Raw genomic sequence first — 17,837 nt, forward strand, 5'->3', positions numbered from 1 at the left:
CTAGGGGGGGCCATAGGGGGCCACTTCAATTCTTGGGGTGGAACCAAAACTAAAAGCCTTCATTACAGGACTTTATTATACTGTTGTAATATACAGACTCGGAAATACTTTTTTTTATTTTTACTTTCTAACTTGTCTGCATATGTTGATAAAAACCTAAGGCATATATATATATATATATGAATTTTTAATATATAATATATATCATATATATTTTAATATTTAAAATATTAATATTTCATATTTAATTGAATACACACATATATATATATATATATATATATATATATATATATATGCATTTTTAATTTTTGTACATATATATATATATATATATATATATACAAAAATTTAAAAGAATATATATATCTATATATACATACAACATTTTTGTATGTATTAATGTGTATGTATTAATTAATTAATTAATTAATTAATTAATGATATATTCAAATATATATTATATAAAATATATATTATATATATTATGTATTAAAAATTCATATCAGTAGGTGTTTTGAGTGTGTATTGAGCCTAATAATAAAATAATATATATATATATATATATATATATATATATATATATATATATATATATATATATATATATATTAGGGCTGTCCAAGTTAATGCGTTAACGACGCGTTAACTTCACATTCTCTTAACGCCGACAATTTTTTTAACGCACGAGATAAAAAAAAAAAAAAAAAAAAGGCATATCATTTCTGGCGGTCGACGGCACCTATAGCTGGAGGAAAAGAATGGAGGATTGAAAGATGGAGAATTAAAAGGGACTTTTGAACGGTTAGTTCACTTTCAAAAAGATGCCAGATGGTTCGCTGGACAAGACTGAAGTTATTTGCATGTACTGTCGATTTGAAATTAGCATCGAGTCTCAAATACCATTTGCAGCCAAGAGCGCGCCGCGCCGCTCCGTGGCCACCCCTGCCCCCCCGGGTGGCGCCACTGGCTAACAGGGAACGACATAAGCAATGGCTGTAGAGAAACAGCTGATTCTGCTGATGATTTATGTCATTTTTCTGTCCTGTGACAAAAAGAATCAATAGTCGGATCAATCGATTGATAGAAAGACAATAAGAGAGTCTGGTTAAAAATACCGCCTTAAACGGCCGGGGGGGGGCGCAGACGGGCCCCAGTCCCCTGAGTCCGGGGGGTTGGACCAGATCCTGTCCTACAGTCTCCAGAGTTCAGGCTTTTACTGTGAAGGGGCAGCAGGAGCAGGGGCAGGCCTCTATTGTGGCGGGGCTGACAGGTGGAGGCCCACAGGAATGCAGCCACAGAGGAACTCGGCCGAGCTGCAATTCAGGCTCCCAGCGAAACAACAACAAGGGAGACAAACAAAGGCCCGATTCAGCCGCCGGCTCCACGTCACCGAGCCGTCCTCACTTCCTGTTTCACCTCCACCGGGCCCGTCCTCACTTCCTGTTTCACCTCCACCAGGCCTGTCCTCACTTCCTGTTTCACCTCCTCCGGCATCATCCTCACTTCATGTTTCACCTCCACCAGGCCCGTCCTCACTTCCTGTTTCACCTCCACGGGGCCCGTCCTCACTTCCTGTTTCACCTCCACGGGGCCCGTCCTCACTTCCTGTTTCACCTCCACCGGGCCCATCCTCACTTCATGTTTCACCTCCACCAGGCCTGTCCTCACTTCCTGTTTCACCTCCACCGGGCCCATCCTCACTTCATGTTTCACCTCCACCAGGCCTGTCCTCACTTCATGTTTCACCTCCACCAGGCCTGTCCTCACTTCCATAGACATTTATACGTAGACGCCTCATAGACTGACGCTGCCTATAGGGCTTGGTCGTCTTGACGTCATCACCTGGCGGAGCCGCCATATTGGAAGCTACCTTAGCTGCTCTTCGGACCACTGAGCACTGTGTACAGACGTGCTCCCTCTTCTTTTTATCTTAAGGTGTCAGTATGCTTCTGCGTCACACACACGCAGAGCACACGGCGCAGCCGTGACGCCGTCACGAACCGTTCAGACTTCTCCGTCTCTCCATTTGGTCGCGGTGCAGTACCCCCCGCGACCACTAGTTAGCGATCTTTTTCTGAATGGTTTATCCAACTTTTTCCGGTCACAGTGAATCAAAGAGATAAGGACAACTATTGTGCAAAAAACCAAAACAAAAAAAATCACATATAAACGAAGAAAAGAGCCCTGGAAGTTCACTACTGATTCAAACCGGAAACCGGAAATGCTTCGCTTTCAAACGAACCAATCACAGCCCTCTCGGTCTGCGAGTGGACGGCGTCTCCTCGACGCGTAGTTACAATTTTCAGGAGGTGCACGTCAGTGACGCCGCAGGTGACGGCGTGTCCTCTGCGTGTCCAAAAACCACACGCCGTAGACACGGCGTCGTTTTGACGCAGAACCATAACTCAGCCTTTAGCCTACCGGTACTTGTAATCGTTACTTTCCGTTATTCTGTAACCATGGTAACCCGTTGCTGTGTTGTAGCTGCAGCAGCTCCACACATAACAGATGTGGGGAAAAGATCAATAATGGTTTAACTTTTCACCGCTTTCCTGCTCAGAGGCAGAACCACGGAGGCCGAGTATCTGAGATAACAGAGTAAAAGAGTCGTCGGCTCGCTTGGATCGCGGCTGTAAGACGACCAAACGTAACCTTCCACAGTATCCCACAAACAAACACTCACACAGACCGGGGTCGGATCATTCATACGGGTTTTATTCCCCACTTCGCCAGCTAAACGCAGTTGCTGGCCAGCTCTCTGCGGTGCAATTAACCCCAATCTTCAGGGCAATTAACCCCATACCGGTCCTTGGCTTCCTTGTTTAAGGTATCCCGGTAAATTCCAGTTCCTTTCCAGCATTTTAACATCTTTTTTTTGCATTCCGTCTGTTCACTTGGTGCTACTACACTGCTGTTTGTTTACACTCACGAGGCTGCCAACATGGCCGCCGCGTCCCAGAATGCACCTTGGTGACCAAGCCCTATTGGAGCTGACGTTCAGCGCGTCCGCCATCTTGGATGGGTCTCCAACGGCCCCCAGTGCATTTATTTCTACTGACGAAGGTTTTATCCCCGACTACAATCCTCCATAACTCCCCGAATCTTTACCGGATTTTCACACGGTTTGGTTTGTTACAAACGGCAGAGATTTAGTTATGATACAAGACGCTGTCACACATTAGAAATACGTACTTTTATGCTGAAAAACTTTGTATTATGCTCTTTAACAGAGACATATGGTATGGCATATTGATAAATGTATAAATTAATTAATTCTATATTTTAATAAAGAAACAAGTTTGATTGTTCATTTGAATTTGTGAGTCATGAGCTGTTATTAGGCCATTATGTGAAAGTTTTTATACATGTCATTTCATTCTGTAACACATATACATACAAGCTCCCATATAAACTTTACCAGCTCAGTACATTTTTTAAAGGCCTGGAAAAGTAAGCATTATAAATCCAGGTCGTACTGCGGCAAAAAAAATTATTTAAAAAAACTGGAAATCAGAAAAACCCCAGCACCCAAACAGTGGATCAATGAACTTGCATCATATAGCACTGCAGAAAATATACTGTATTCTGTTAGAAAAAAAAACCCAACCTTTAACTTATTTGGGGAGCCTTTTTGGATTTTTTGCCTTTATTGGACAAGCTAATGATCTAAATCATCTACTGCATTAATGAATGTGTTTTTCAGGACTTGATTATTTACTTTATTATTCATTTGCTCCAGTATTGTTATGCATACTGTATGTGAAAAGAAGCTGAATGATTTTGAATGATGTAATTATTGACCATATGAGGGAGGGAAGGGGAGAGGGGTGTGGTGTTGTATTTATTTATATTTATTTTATTTTTTCTTTCTTTCTTATTAATATTATTTATTTATTTTTGTTTAATTATTGTTATGAAAAGGTATAAAAAGGGGAAAATATTGATATTTCTATTGTTATTGTAAATCTTTTTTTTTCTCTTATTGCCCTCAATAAATATATCTATAAAAAAATAAATAAATAAATCCAGGTCATTCCAGGGTCTTATACTACCCTGTTAGGCTTGAACTGGGGCTGGGGAGCTAAAACCCTTGAAAAAGAACTGTTTTGCAGCTTCTTGCGTGTGCTGTCTGTAACTGTAACTGTAACTCTGTAACTGTAACTCTGTAACTCCAGTGTAGTTAATTCTGCCTGGAGTGAGGAGACCCATCCAATATGGCGGCCACGCTGGATTACGTTCCAGCATGTCATGAGGCGTCTACGTATATATGTCTATGCTCACTTCCTGTTTCACCTCCACCGGCCTCCCGCCATCCCGCCTCCTCTTTCGTTCTTTTAAACTCTTATTTGAATGCACCTTTAATGTCAAATAAACCGACCCGGCCTGCAGGTCTGGTTCCTAGTGGTCTGTAGAACCTGCAGCTTCTTCAGATCCTGGCCGGTCCGGACCAGGAGGGGGGATGGCATCCCCCCCTGAAATAAAAACGGTCCAAATCATCCCCCCTGTAAAACTGCCACCCCCCCTTTCCATCCATTATGTCATTTCATCAATGAATGTGGTTTTACTGCTATTTCAACATTTAGAGTCATCACCAGAAAAATAACACCAGAAAAATAACTTGTTTGATCATTTTCACCTGTTTCAAGTAAATGTTCACTTGAAATAAGTAGAAAAATCTGCCAGTGGAACAAGATTTATCTTCTTATTACAAGCAAAAAAATCTTGTTCCACTGGCAGATTTTTCTACTTATTTCAAGTGAAAATCTACTTGAAACAGGTGAAAATTGTAGTTTTTTCCAGTGATGAATCTTGTTTTAAGTGTAATGAGATTTTTTTACTAAAATGAGACATTTTAACTAGAAATAAGACAAATATTCTTGTTAAGATTGTGAGTTTTTGCAGTGATCCGTGTTACTTATCCTGTGAAGGACAGAGTCATATTGATAAGTTCAGAAAAGTGTTTTTATTGTTGTGTTTTGATGTATTTGATGTAAGCCCAGTGGATATTTAAAGCTTACAGAAGGCTGCATTTAACTGCTGCTATGTCATTCCTGCAGTATTTCTGCAGGTGTTTTGGTCACTGCTATTATTTGTAATATATTATATTATTTGTAATCAGCACAAATTATCTGTCTCCATATGATAAAATCCACCATCTCCCCTGATTTTATTTTACAACTCCAGTACTGGATGTAGCTGAACTGAAGCGTCTTCAGACCAGAACCCAGAGGTGAAACCTCAGGAAAGTGGAAACGGAGGTGTCTGAGTCCCGAGCCCAGCGGTTAGCCAGCTGTAATTAGCGGCTCCGCGGCGTCTCGGCTCTGGACCAGCTCTGGACCGGTTCTGGCCCGGTTCTGGACCGGTTCTGGACCAGCACCAGCCCGGCCCCAGAGCCCCACCAGCAGTCAGGACACCAGGGTCTGATCCAGCAGCGTTGGCTCCGGTCTGAGTTTTTAATCCGGCACTAACCCAGAAAGTCCAGGTCCTAATCAGCATCAGCCCGGTTTAAACTGGTTGTTTGGGCATTAACACATAAACACCCCCCACCCGGGGGGGGGGGTGTTTAAAGCCGGGTCTGGACCCCTGCAGACCCCGACCCCCCCAGGGGCCGCGGGGGCCGAGCCGCCTCCTCCAGTCCCCCCAGAGACACTGGGATCTTTGTCCAGCAACATTCCCGCTGGGAGCCACGTTCCCACAGCGAGCTGCTAAATTACAGGCTGCACCCGAACGCCTCGCTGGAGCTACAGACCTGACCGGACTGTTTACTTACAGCACTTTTACACTCGTATCTACTCAGCGCGACTCCACTCGCCACACCTCGTTAGTTTTTAGACACCCTTATGAGAAGTAGGAGGTTGGAGAAGCTGCTGTGACGTATTTAGAAGACGTACAGAGAAGACAACAACACTAAAGATGTAGAACCTGGAGGAGATGATAGATGTGCTGCTGGTCTGTGACTTGTGTTCAATATCAAGTTAAAAAATGAGAGAGAGAGAAGCTTCAAGCGGCAACACTTTTTTTTTTTTTGTGTCGAAAAGGGCCGAAAAAAAGCACAAAACGGGGGCGAGTCGAGTCGCGCTGAGTAGGTACTAGTGTAAAAGCACCATTACTGTTTACTTACTGTTATTTACTGTTGTTATTTACTTTACTGTTTATTAAATACTTAATGATTATTAAATACTTAACTGCGCACACACACTGCTGTAATCCTGATGATTGCAAACACACACGCACGCGCGCGCGCGCGCACGCACGCACGCACGCGCGCGCGCACGCACACGCACACGCACACGCACACGCACACGCACACGCACACGCACACGCACACACACACACACACACACACACACACACACACACACACACACACACAGGTAATCCTGCCTGTTATGCAACTGCAACAACTGTTGCCGCGGCAACAACAGCAACAAATCAATTTCTCACTCTATTGTATTAAAACTACCGTGAGCAAATAGTAAACTATTCTTTATTTCCTCCTGTATTTGTTTATTTATCCATTCATTTATTTATTTTTGGGGGTTTTATTATTCAAGTAATTTTTCTTTTTCTCTCCCCGCTCTCTTTACATACACATATAAACTAATTGACTTATTATTAAGATTATAAATGTGTGCATTATTATGAGCAAGACTATTTTATTATTAGATTATGATTGATTATAATTATTATATTAATATTACTGTTAATATTGTTATGACAACTGTAATTGTGATTATTATAATTGTTAGAATATTACTGTTATTACTTCTGTCATTATTATTATTATTATATTATTTATTGATTATTAATCAATCATATTATCATAATTATTGTTACTTATTTTTCCTTTTCTTTTCTGAATGAATGTGTATTTTTTCATAGATCGACTTTTTTTTAAAATTACGTTTATTTGAAAGTGTTTTTTTTATTGCGTAATTTGTCATTTGTTTTTGTTTTTTTTATTATTACATTAATTGAAATTAGATTTCTTAGGAAAAAGGGACAGATGAAATAAGTCTTCTTTCTGTTCCCTTTCATTCAAGGAAAGAGATTTGATATTATATTGAACTGTTTTGTTTTTCTTTTAATGAATGAAAGAAGATTTTGATTTTGATGTTGATGGATATTTGTTATTATACTTTACACACACACACACACACACACACACACACACACACACACACACACACACACACACACACACACACGGACACAAACATTGATTTTGTTGTTTTGTTTGTTCTCTAGCGCCCCCTCTGGTCCGGTACCTGTATGGTTTCTGTTTTGTCTGTATTGTTACAAGTTTTAAGTAGGGATGCCGATACTGCTCTCATAAACTCGTACTCGTAAAAATTCTCCGATCCCACGCACCAATACCGCTTCATTGTTGTTGTAGTTACTGATTAGCGCCTCTAGGGGGAGATGTTGAGCTGCAGTCAGTGGTGATGAGAAGAGAGTGATGCATGAGTGAGACTTTCAGGCAAGATAGTGACAATTAATGCATATGCACAATTAATATATATATATATATATATATATATATATATATATATATATATATACATATAAATATAGCACTGGATGACCAGCCACTGAGTGCGTTTACATGCATACCTGCCAACATTGGGCTGTGAAAAAGAGGGAGATTTTCTGGAATGCTCCACTCACAACATCCCGCCCTGATATAAACAAGACGACTTTTAATGAGCTTTAAATCCATAGCTACAATGAAATGTGCTCAAATGTACCTCCCAAAATGATTCTACAGCCTTCTTGGAGCCAAATAAGTTTAGTATTAATAACAATAAAATACAATATTTGTAGAATTTTCCAGGTTCCCTTTGTCCCCCAAGGACCTGTTGTAATTGTAGGTGTCAGACTTTGCAGCTTCAATCACTTTCTTGGAGGGTACACACTTGTGACCAGGGCTGGTATGGTTAATCTTGCAAGAAAGGAGTGTGCAAAGAGTAGAATTATCCATACTCATTGTGTTTTCTGTGAGGATCTTTTTCACCATGCTGAATGACCTCTCTGAGCTGGCATTGCTGTGAGGGATGCAGAGCATCGCCTTCATCAGTGATGCCAGATTTGTAAAGCTCTCCTCTTTCCCTAGAAGAACCCAGAACCTTCAACTCTCTCTTCCTGTGGGAGATCCTTGTTGCTATGACTTGATTCTCCACCAACTCTTCCCTCAGCTTTTTTTCAAAGCATTTTCTCAAACAAAACAAATTTTCAAATAACAAAATAACATATTTTAACCATTTTCCAAACAATAAGATAACTGAAAAAATCGGAAAAATGGTTCAAATATGTTATTTTGTAACTTGAAAATTTTAAAATATGTTTATGTAAAATATGCTTTGCTGATGAGAGAATATGTTTCTCTATTTTTCTTATTTTTGTGAGGGGGGATATATATAGTTTTTCGGCACTACCTTGTTCTCTATAGCTGATACAACATGAATTACTCCTATGTGGGATCAATAAAGTTCTTATTTTTGCCATCTGAGAAAATTAAATATATTTTATTTGGTGCCTAACTGTTTCCCAAGTATATTAGTGCGTTTGTGAATTAATAAATGAGACGTAAAACGTACATTTCTTTGTAGAAAGACGCTTATTGAAAATAAGTCCATTTACTTGTATTAGTTTACAGTCTTGAACATCCAATATGGCGGCGACGTTGACGTATTGGCAGCTCCATGGGGCGGAGCTTGGACGTAGGCAGTGCTTTTGGGTTGGGTTGCCAGGTTTGTCAGGAACCCGTTAATATAATACATCCATGCAGGAACCCCGACACGTGAAACACCGTTGACTCATTTCACTTTAAAATCGGGAGATAAGCGGGAGAAATTACAAATCGGGAGCAGGGCGGGAGAAATGGTTGAAAATCGGGAGACTCCCGCTTAAATCGGGAGTGTTGGCAGGTATGGTTTACATGGGAAGTTTAATTCCTCTTTAATTTAGAATTAAAATGAAATCTGATTTAAAATGAGTAAAAATGACCAAGTAAACACCTAATTCTGGATGAAAATGGCCTTTCCGAATTAAACTTAATTCCGAAGTGGCTGGTTTATTCTGATTCTGAATCCGAATAGAATAATTCCACGATCATGTATTCACTCATTCCGCTTTAAATTAATTCCGGTCTGTCTTTCTGCTCGTTCCCTCGCCCGTCTGTCTCCATGACGCTTATATTCCACGCTGGGCTGGTTTTCCAAACAACGTTTCAAGATGCAGCAGCAGTAAACGCTGGTCAAGAGCAGAGACATTTATTTAATAAATAGAAATAATTAAAAGAACAGATGGAAACAGGAAACATCAAAATGGTGAGCTTTTCAAAGTTGTAGCGGCTAAGTTTGTTTTTCTTCCGGTAGTTTAACTTCCGGTCCCCCCCCTATCCAATCAGAACCTTCCCAACCCCCAGACCTGGAGAGGAATTGGAGAAAGACCATCAAACGTGTTTCCATGTAAACCTCAACTCGCAATTACTATTTCCATGTAAACTGGAAGGAAAATAGTTTATTTCGGAATTATTTAATTCGGAATTATTAATTCCGAAATGAAAAACCGTGGCCACTGTCAGTTGGAGAAGACTCCGTCTTCTCGACGCACTCGAGCCGCGATATGATGTTTCATTGATAAGTTATATGTTTGATATTTTCTTAAATGTGAAGACAGTGCCAGTGTGGAGACTTTTGATTCACACAGAAATATTATTTTTTGTTTAAAATAGTTATTCTACTCATTTTATTTATTTTTATTGAATTTATCTGTTGCAAATAAAACCTGTCTTCCAATTCATTGCATTTATTTATTGCATTGTTATTTTTGTGGTAAAAGTATCGTATCGGTACTCGGTATCCGCAAGTACACAAATTAAAATACTCGGTGTGAAAAAAATGGTATCGGTACAGAAGAGTATTAGGGCCATGCAGGAGAAAGAATATTTGAGAGGGGAAGATTTTTTTTTATTGTGCACTTTGAGAAAAAAGTCGAAATGTCGAGAAAAAAGTTGAAATGTCGAGAATAAAGTCAAAATTTCGTCTTTTTTCTCAACATTTCACTTTATTTACGAAATTGTATTTCAACATTTCGACTTTTTTCTCGACATTTCAACTTTATTCAAAAAATTTTGACTTTTTTCTCAACATTTCAACTTTTTTCTCGAAATTGTACTTCAACATCAATCTCGACATTCCGACTTTTTTTCTCGACATTTCGACTTTTTTCTCGAAATTGTACTTTTTTCTCGAAGTGCATAATGAAAAAAAAAATCTTCCTCCTCTAAAATACTATTTTTATTTTCCTCCTGCCTGGCCCTGGTACTCTTCCATAGTATCGGGGCATCCCTAGTCTTGATAAAAACACCTGCGTCGTGCTCACCTCGCACCGCGGCGCCCTCTGGCTGGAAGTCGGGGAACTGCCCCTCCGACGGGACGCTGACGGTCCGGCGGAGGCTCCGGGCCCTGGAGGAGGAGGTGGGGGTCTCTGGGGGCTCGCCCTGCGGGGGGAGAGGGGGGTTAATACGGGCGGGGAGAGGGGCGGGGCCAGTCACCTGAGGGGCGGGGCCTCGGGGGCCCCGGGGGCCCCGGGTCCCACCTCGTCCTCCCGGCTCAGCAGGATCAGCTGGCTGTCGGTCAGGAGGCAGAACTTGCGGGTCCAGGTGGTTCCGTCGGGGGGGGGGCCCTGGCCGCAGGACAGGCGGTGGGCGGCGGGGCCCTTCACATCTGCAGAGAAGACAGGGTTAATGAGGGGGGCCCTTCACATCTGCAGGGAAGACAGGGTTAATGAGGGGGGGCCCTTCACATCTGCAGAGAAGACAGGGTTAATGAGGGGGGCCCTTCACATCTGCAGGGAAGACAGGGTTAATGAGGGGGGCCCTTCACATCTGCAGGGAAGACAGGGTTAATGAGGGGGGGCCCTTCACATCTGCAGGGAAGACAGGGTTAATGAGGGGGGCCCTTCACATCTGCAGGGAAGACAGGGTTAATGAGGGGGGGCCCTTCACATCTGCAGGGAAGACAGGGTTAATGAGGGGGGGCCCTTCACATCTGCAGGGAAGACAGGGTTAATGAGGGGGGGCCCTTCACAGGTACCGGTCGGTACCTGTGTCACACTAACGTCCAGCGTCATGGACGCTAACGTTGAGCTAACATAGAGGTAACGTCCAGCTAACGTTGAGTCATGGACGCTAATGTTGAGATAACGTCAGGCTTCACAGATGCTAACATTGAGCTAACACCCAGCTAACGTTGAGCTAACATAGAGGTAACGTCCAGCTAACGTTGAGAGTCATGGACGCTTATGTTGAGCTAAGGTCAGGCAGATGCTAACACAGATGCTAACATAGAGCTAATGCCCAGCTAACATCCAGCTAACGTTGAGCTAACGTTACATGGAGTAAACCAGGAAGTTCAGATGATTGTTTTTACTCCTTTTGGCTTCATTTCTGTGAAATAAACACGGAACTGAAAAAGCTCCAAACAAATGAAACTTCAGTCTGACGACTGCAGACCACGGAGCTGCCTGTGTGTGTGTGTGTGTGTGTGTGTGTGTGTGTGTGTGTGTGTGTGTGTGTCTGTGTGTGTTTGTGTGTGTGTGTGTGTGTGTGTGTACAAAAGCCTGCACTGTTTGCCTGCCTCTTGGTAAACACACGGTGCTTTCACTGCAGCCGATTGTGTGGGATAATTGAGCACTTGTGTGGCTGCGTAAACACACACACACACACACACACACACACACACACACACACACACACACACACACACACACACACACACACACACACACACACACACACACACACACACACACACAGTGTAATTGATGGTGATGGACGTTTGATTGCAGGGGAGTGTGAGCTGTTAGCGTGAACACTCCCAGACCCTTTTCCACCAAATCGGTTCCAGTTCTGGTTCACAACTCGTTCAACCTGGAACCAGCTGAGAACCGGTTTGTTTTCCACAGCTCGGGTTCAAAGGGGAGCCACGTCAGTTACGTCTCTGCTAACGTCAGTTACGTCTCTGCTAACGTCAGTTACGTCTCTGCTAACGTCAGTTACGTCTCTGCTAACGTCAGTCAGGTCTCTGCTAACGTCAGTTACGTCGCTGCAAACGTCAGTTACGTCGCTGCAAACGTCAGTTACGTCGCTGCAAACGTCAGTTACGTCGCTGCAAACGTCAGTTACGTCTCTGCTAACGTCAGTTACGTCTCTGCTAACGTCAGTTACGTCTCTGCAAACATCAGTTACGTCTCTGCTAACGTCAGTTACGTCTCTGCTAACGTCAGTTACGTCTCTGCAAACGTCAGTTACGTCTCTGCAAACGTCAGTTACGTCTCTGCTAACGTCAGTTACGTCTCTGCTAACGTCGGTTACGTCTCTGCAAACGTCAATTACGTCTCTAACGTCAGTTACGTCTCTGCTAACGTCAGTTACGTCTCTGCTAACGTCAGTTACGTCTCTGCTAACGTCAGTTACGTCTCTGCTAACGTCAGTTACGTCTCTGCTAACGTCAATTACGTCTCTGCTAACGTCAGTTACGTCTCTGCTAATGTCAGTTACGTCTCTGCAAACGTCAGTTACGTCATTACTAACGTCAGTTACGTCATTACTAACGTCAGTTACGTCTCTGCAAACGTCAGTTACGTCTCTGCTAACGTCAGTTACGTCTCTGCAAACGTCAGTTACGTCTCTGCTAACGTCAGTTACGTCTCTGCAAACGTCAGTTACGTCTCTGCAAACGTCAGTTACGTCTCTGCAAACGTCAGTTACGTCTCTGCAAACGTCAGTTACGTCTCTGCAAACGTCAGTTACGTCTCTGCAAACGTCAGTTACGTCTCTACAAACGTCAGTTACGTCTCTGCAAACGTCAGTTACGTCTCTGCAAACGTCAGTTACGTCTCTGCAAACGTCAGTTACGTCTCTGCTAACGTCAGTTACGTCTCTGCTAACGTCAGTTACGTCTCTGCAAACCTCAGTTACGTCTCTGCAAACCTCAGTTACGCCTCTGCTAACGTCAGTTACGTCTGTTACGTCAGTTACGTCTCTACAAACGTCAGTTACGTTTCTGCTAACGTCAGTTACGTCTCTGCTAACGTCAGTTACGTCTGTTACGTCTCTACAAACGTCAGTTACATCTCTGCTAACGTCAGTTACGTCTCTGAAAACGTCAGTTACGTCTCTGCTAACGTCAGTTACGTCTCTGCAAACGCCAGTTACTTCTCTGCTAACGTCAGTTACGTTTCTGCAAACGTCAGTTACGTTTCTGCAAACGTCAGTTACGTTTCTGCAAACGTCATTACGTCTCTGCAAACGTCAGTTACGTCTCTGCTAACGTCAGTTACGTGTCTGCTAACGTCAGTTACGTCTCTGCAAACGTCAGTTACGTTTCTGCAAACGTCGTTACGTCTCTGCTAACGTCAGTTACGTCTCTGCAAACGTCAATTACGTCTCTAACGTCAGTTACGTCTCTGCTAACGTCAGTTACGTCTCTGCTAACGTCAGTTACGTCTCTGCTAACGCCAGTTACGTCTCTGCTAACGTCAATTACGTCTCTGCTAACGTCAGTTACGTCTCTGCTAACGTCAGTTACGTCTCTGCTAACGTCAGTTACGTCTCTGCTAACGTCAGTTACGTCTCTGCTAACGTCAGTTACGTCTCTGCTAACGTCAGTTATGTCTCTGCTAACGTCAATTACGTCTCTGCTAACGTCAGTTACGTCTCTGCAAACGTCAGTTACGTCATTACTAACGTCAGTTACGTCATTACTAACGTCAGTTACGTCGCTGCAAACATCAGTTACGTCTCTGCAAACGTCAGTTACGTCTCTGCAAACGTCAGTTACGTCTCTGCAAACGTCAGTTACGTCATTACTAACGTCAGTTACGTCATTACTAACGTCAGTTACGTCGCTGCAAACATCAGTTACGTCTCTGCAAACGTCAGTTACGTCTCTGCAAACGTCAGTTACGTCTCTGCAAACGTCAGTTACGTCTCTGCTAATGTCAGTTACGTCTCTGCTAACGTCAGTTACGTCTCTGCTAACGTCAGTTACGTCTGTTACGTCAGTTACGTCTCGGCAAACGCCAGTTACGTCTCTGCTAACGTCAGTTACGTCTCTGCTAACGTCAGTTACGTCTCTGCTAACGTCAGTTACGTCTCTGCTAACGTCAGTTACGTCTCTGCTAACGTCAGTTACGTCTCTGCTAACGTCAGTTACGTCTCTGCTAACGTCAGTTACGTCTCTGCAAACGTCAGTTACGTCTCTGCTAACGTCAGTTACGTCTCTGCAAACGTCAGTTACGTCTCTGCTAACGTCAGTTACGTCTCTGCAAACGTCAGTTACATCTCTGCAAACGTCATTACGTCTCTGCTAACGTCAGTTACGTCTCTGCTAACGTCAGTTACGTCTCTGCTAACGTCAGTTACGTCTCTGCAAACGTCATTACGTCTCTGCTAACGTCAGTTACGTCTCTGCAAACGTCAATTACCTCTCTACAAACGTCAGTTACGTCTCTGCTAACGTCAGTTACGTCTCTGCTAACGTCAGTTACGTCTCTGCAAACGTCAGTTACGTCTCTGCTAACGTCAGTTACGTCTCTGCAAACGTCAGTTACGTCATTACTAACGTCAGTTACGTCATTACTAACGTCAGTTACGTCTCTGCAAACGTCAGTTACGTCTCTGCTAACGTCAGTTACGTCTCTGCTAACGTCAGTTACGTCTCTGCTAACGTCAGTTACGTCTCTGCTAACGTCAGTTACGTCTCTGCTAACGTCAGTTACGTCTCTAACGTCAGTTACGTCTCTGCTAACGTCAGTTACGTCTCTGCTAACGTCAGTTACGCCTCTGAAAAACGTCAGTTACGTCTCTGCTAACGTCAGTTACGTCTCTGCTAACGTCAGTTACGTCTCTGCTAACGTCAGTTACGTCTCTGCTAACGTCAGTTACGTCTCCGCTAACGTCAGTTACGTCTCCGCTAACGTCAGTTACGTCTCCGCTAACGTCAGTTACGTCTCCGCTAACGTCAGTTACGTCTCCGCTAACGTCAGTTACGTCTCCGCTAACGTCAGTTACGTCTCTGCTAACGTCAGTTACGTCTCTAACGTCAGTTACGTCTCTGCTAACGTCAGTTACGTCTCTGCTAACGTCAGTTACGTCTCTGCTAACGTCAGTTACGTCTCTGCTAACGTCAGTTACGTCTCTGCTAACGTCAGTTACGTCTCTGTCATGTTCTGCTAGTAGGAACCAGAAACCAGGTTTTGGATCTGGTGTTGGAGTTCCAATAAAAACCACCAGAGACCAACAGAGTCCAGTAGTCCAGCAGAGTTCAGTAGAGACCAGTAGAGTCCAGTAGAGTCCAGTAGAGACCAGTAGAGTCCAGTAGAATCCAGTAGAGACCAGTAGAGTCCAGTAGAGTCCAACAGAGTCCACTAGAGACCGATAGAGTCCAGTAGAGTCCACCAGAGTCCAGTAGAGACCAGCAGAGTCCAGTAGAGACCAGTAGAGTCCAGTAGAGACCAGTAGAGTCCAGCAGAGACCAGTAGAGTCCAACAGAGACCAGTAGAGTCCAGTAGAGTCCAGTAGAGTCCAACAGCGTCCAGTAGAGTCCAGTAGAGTCCAACAGAGACCAGTAGAGTCCAGTAGAGACCAGTAGAGTCCAGTAGAGACCAGTAGAGTCCAGTAGAGACCAGTAGAGTCCAGTAGAGACCAGTAGAGTCCAGTAGAGTCCAGTAGAGACCAGTAGAGTCCAGTAGAGTCCAACAGAGTCCAGCAGAGACCAGTAGAGTCCAGTAGAGTCCAGTAGAGTCTAACAGAGTCCAGTAGAGTCCAGTAGAGACCAGTAGAGACCAGTAGAGTCCAGTAGAGTCCAGTAGAGTCTAACAGAGTCCAGTAGAGTCCAGTAGAGACCAGTAGAGACCAGTAGAGTCCAGTAGAGTCCAGTAGAGTCTAACAGAGTCCAGTAGAGTCCAGTAGAGACCAGTAGAGTCCAGTAGAGACCAGTAGAGTCCAGTAGAGTCCAGTAGAGTCCAACAGAGACCAGTAGAGTCCAGTAGAGACCAGTAGAGACCAGTAGAGTCCAGTAGAGTCCAGTAGAGTCTAACAGAGTCCAGTAGAGTCCAGTAGAGACCAGTAGAGTCCAGTAGAGTCCAGTAGAGACCAGTAGAGTCCAGTAGAGACCAGTAGAGTCCAGTAGAGTCCAGTAGAGACCAGTAGAGTCCAGTAGAGACCAGTAGAGTCCAGTAGAGACCAGTAGAATCCAGTAGAGTCCAGTAGAGACCAGTAGAGACCAGTAGAGTCCAGTAGAGTCCAGTAGAGACCAGTAGAGACCAGTAGAGTCCAGTAGAGTCCAGTAGAGACCAGTAGAGTCCAGTAGAGACCAGTAGAGTCCAGTAAAGTCCAGTAGAGACCAGTAGAGTCCAGTAGAGTCCAGCAGAGACCAGTAGAGTCCAGTAGAGTCCAGTAGAGACCAGTAGAGTCCAGTAGAATCCAGTAGAGTCCAGTAGAGACCAGTAGAGACCAGTAGAGTCCAGTAGAGTCCAGTAGAGACCAGTAGAGACCAGTAGAGTCCAGTAGAGTCCAGTAGAGACCAGTAGAGTCCAGTAGAGACCAGTAGAGTCCAGTAAAGTCCAGTAGAGTCCAGTAGAGTCCAGTAGAGACCAGTAGAGTCCAGTAGAGACCAGCAGAGACCAGTAGAGACCAGTAGAGTCCAGTAGAGACCAGTAGAGTCCAACAGAGTCCAGTAAAGTCCACCAGAGACCAGTAGAGACCAGTAGAGTCCAACAGAGTCCAGTAAAGACCAGTAGAGTCCACCAGAGTCCAGTAGAGACCAGTAGAGTCCAGTAGAGTCCAGTAGAGTCCACTAGAGTCCAGTAGAGTCCAGTAAAGTCCACCAGAGTCCAGTAGAGTCCAGTAGAGTCCAGAAGAGACCAGTAGAGTCCAGTAGAGACCAGTAGAGTCCAGTAGAGACCAGTAGAGACCAGTAGAGACCAGTAGAGTCCAGTAGAGTCCAGTAGAGACCAGTAGAGTCCAGTAGAGACCAGCAGAGACCAGTAGAGTCCAGTAGAGTCCAGTAGAGACCAGTAGAGTCCAGTAGAGTCCAGTAGAGTCCAACAGAGTCCAGTAGAGTCCAACAGAGACCAGTAGAGACCAGTAAACAGAACCACAAAACTTATCTTCTTGTCTTTATTCAAAGATAGGAAGAAGGTAAAGAGAAGATCCATCAATCAGAAGGCCACGCCCCTAAGACCTTGACCTCTTGACCTCTGAGCAAGGCAGGTGTGGGAGGTAGGGCTGGGGATCGATTCAAATATCAAGAATCGATTCGGATTCTTAAGATTCAGAATCGATTATCACGATCCGATTCGATTTGATATTGATTTGGGTTACTGTTAATAAAACAGTTTTTTCAGCTGTTGCATGAATTACATGACGGTAGTTCTGCAACATATTAATACTAGTATTATATTGAGATTAAACAGCAAGTATTGGCAGCTAATGATGCTGTAAGGACCAATCAGCTCCCAGAATGCTGATAGAGCTGCTTTCAGAAACATCGTGGGGCAGAATTACCAAACAGATCCAGGGAGGAAACAGAGACGGATGAAATCGGTTTATTTTTTCCCCATTTATGAGAATTTGGTTTTTAACATTTATGCAAATGTAACCCCAAGACAGTATAATAAAGCAAAGAAATATAGACAATTTATGCAATTATAACTGAAAACTTTAATGTTTTCATACCTTTAAACATATTAAAGGCAAAAACATGGCACCAGTTATAATCGTGTCCAACAAAATATTCATTTTTTGGGCGTAAACAAAAAAGTAC

At 43.5% G+C, this 17,837-nt stretch overlaps 1 protein-coding gene across 5 annotated transcripts in view; it reads right to left on the reverse strand.

Moving 5' to 3' along the window:
* rasal2 (RAS protein activator like 2) overlaps positions 1-17,837 on the reverse strand; it is an 87,693-nt gene that overhangs the window by 52,159 nt on the left and 17,697 nt on the right. For all 5 annotated transcript variants that reach the window (XM_061731613.1, XM_061731612.1, XM_061731611.1 and 2 more), the window contains exons 2-3: positions 10,606-10,733; positions 10,390-10,507 (exon numbers count right to left, since the gene is read on the reverse strand). In XM_061731613.1, the coding sequence (XP_061587597.1) occupies positions 10,390-10,507; positions 10,606-10,733 (246 nt within the window). The remainder of the gene's footprint in view (positions 1-10,389; positions 10,508-10,605; positions 10,734-17,837) is intronic.

Source organism: Cololabis saira, chromosome 10 (genome assembly GCF_033807715.1).
Source record: "Cololabis saira isolate AMF1-May2022 chromosome 10, fColSai1.1, whole genome shotgun sequence".
Taxonomy (NCBI): Eukaryota; Metazoa; Chordata; class Actinopteri; order Beloniformes; family Belonidae; genus Cololabis; species Cololabis saira.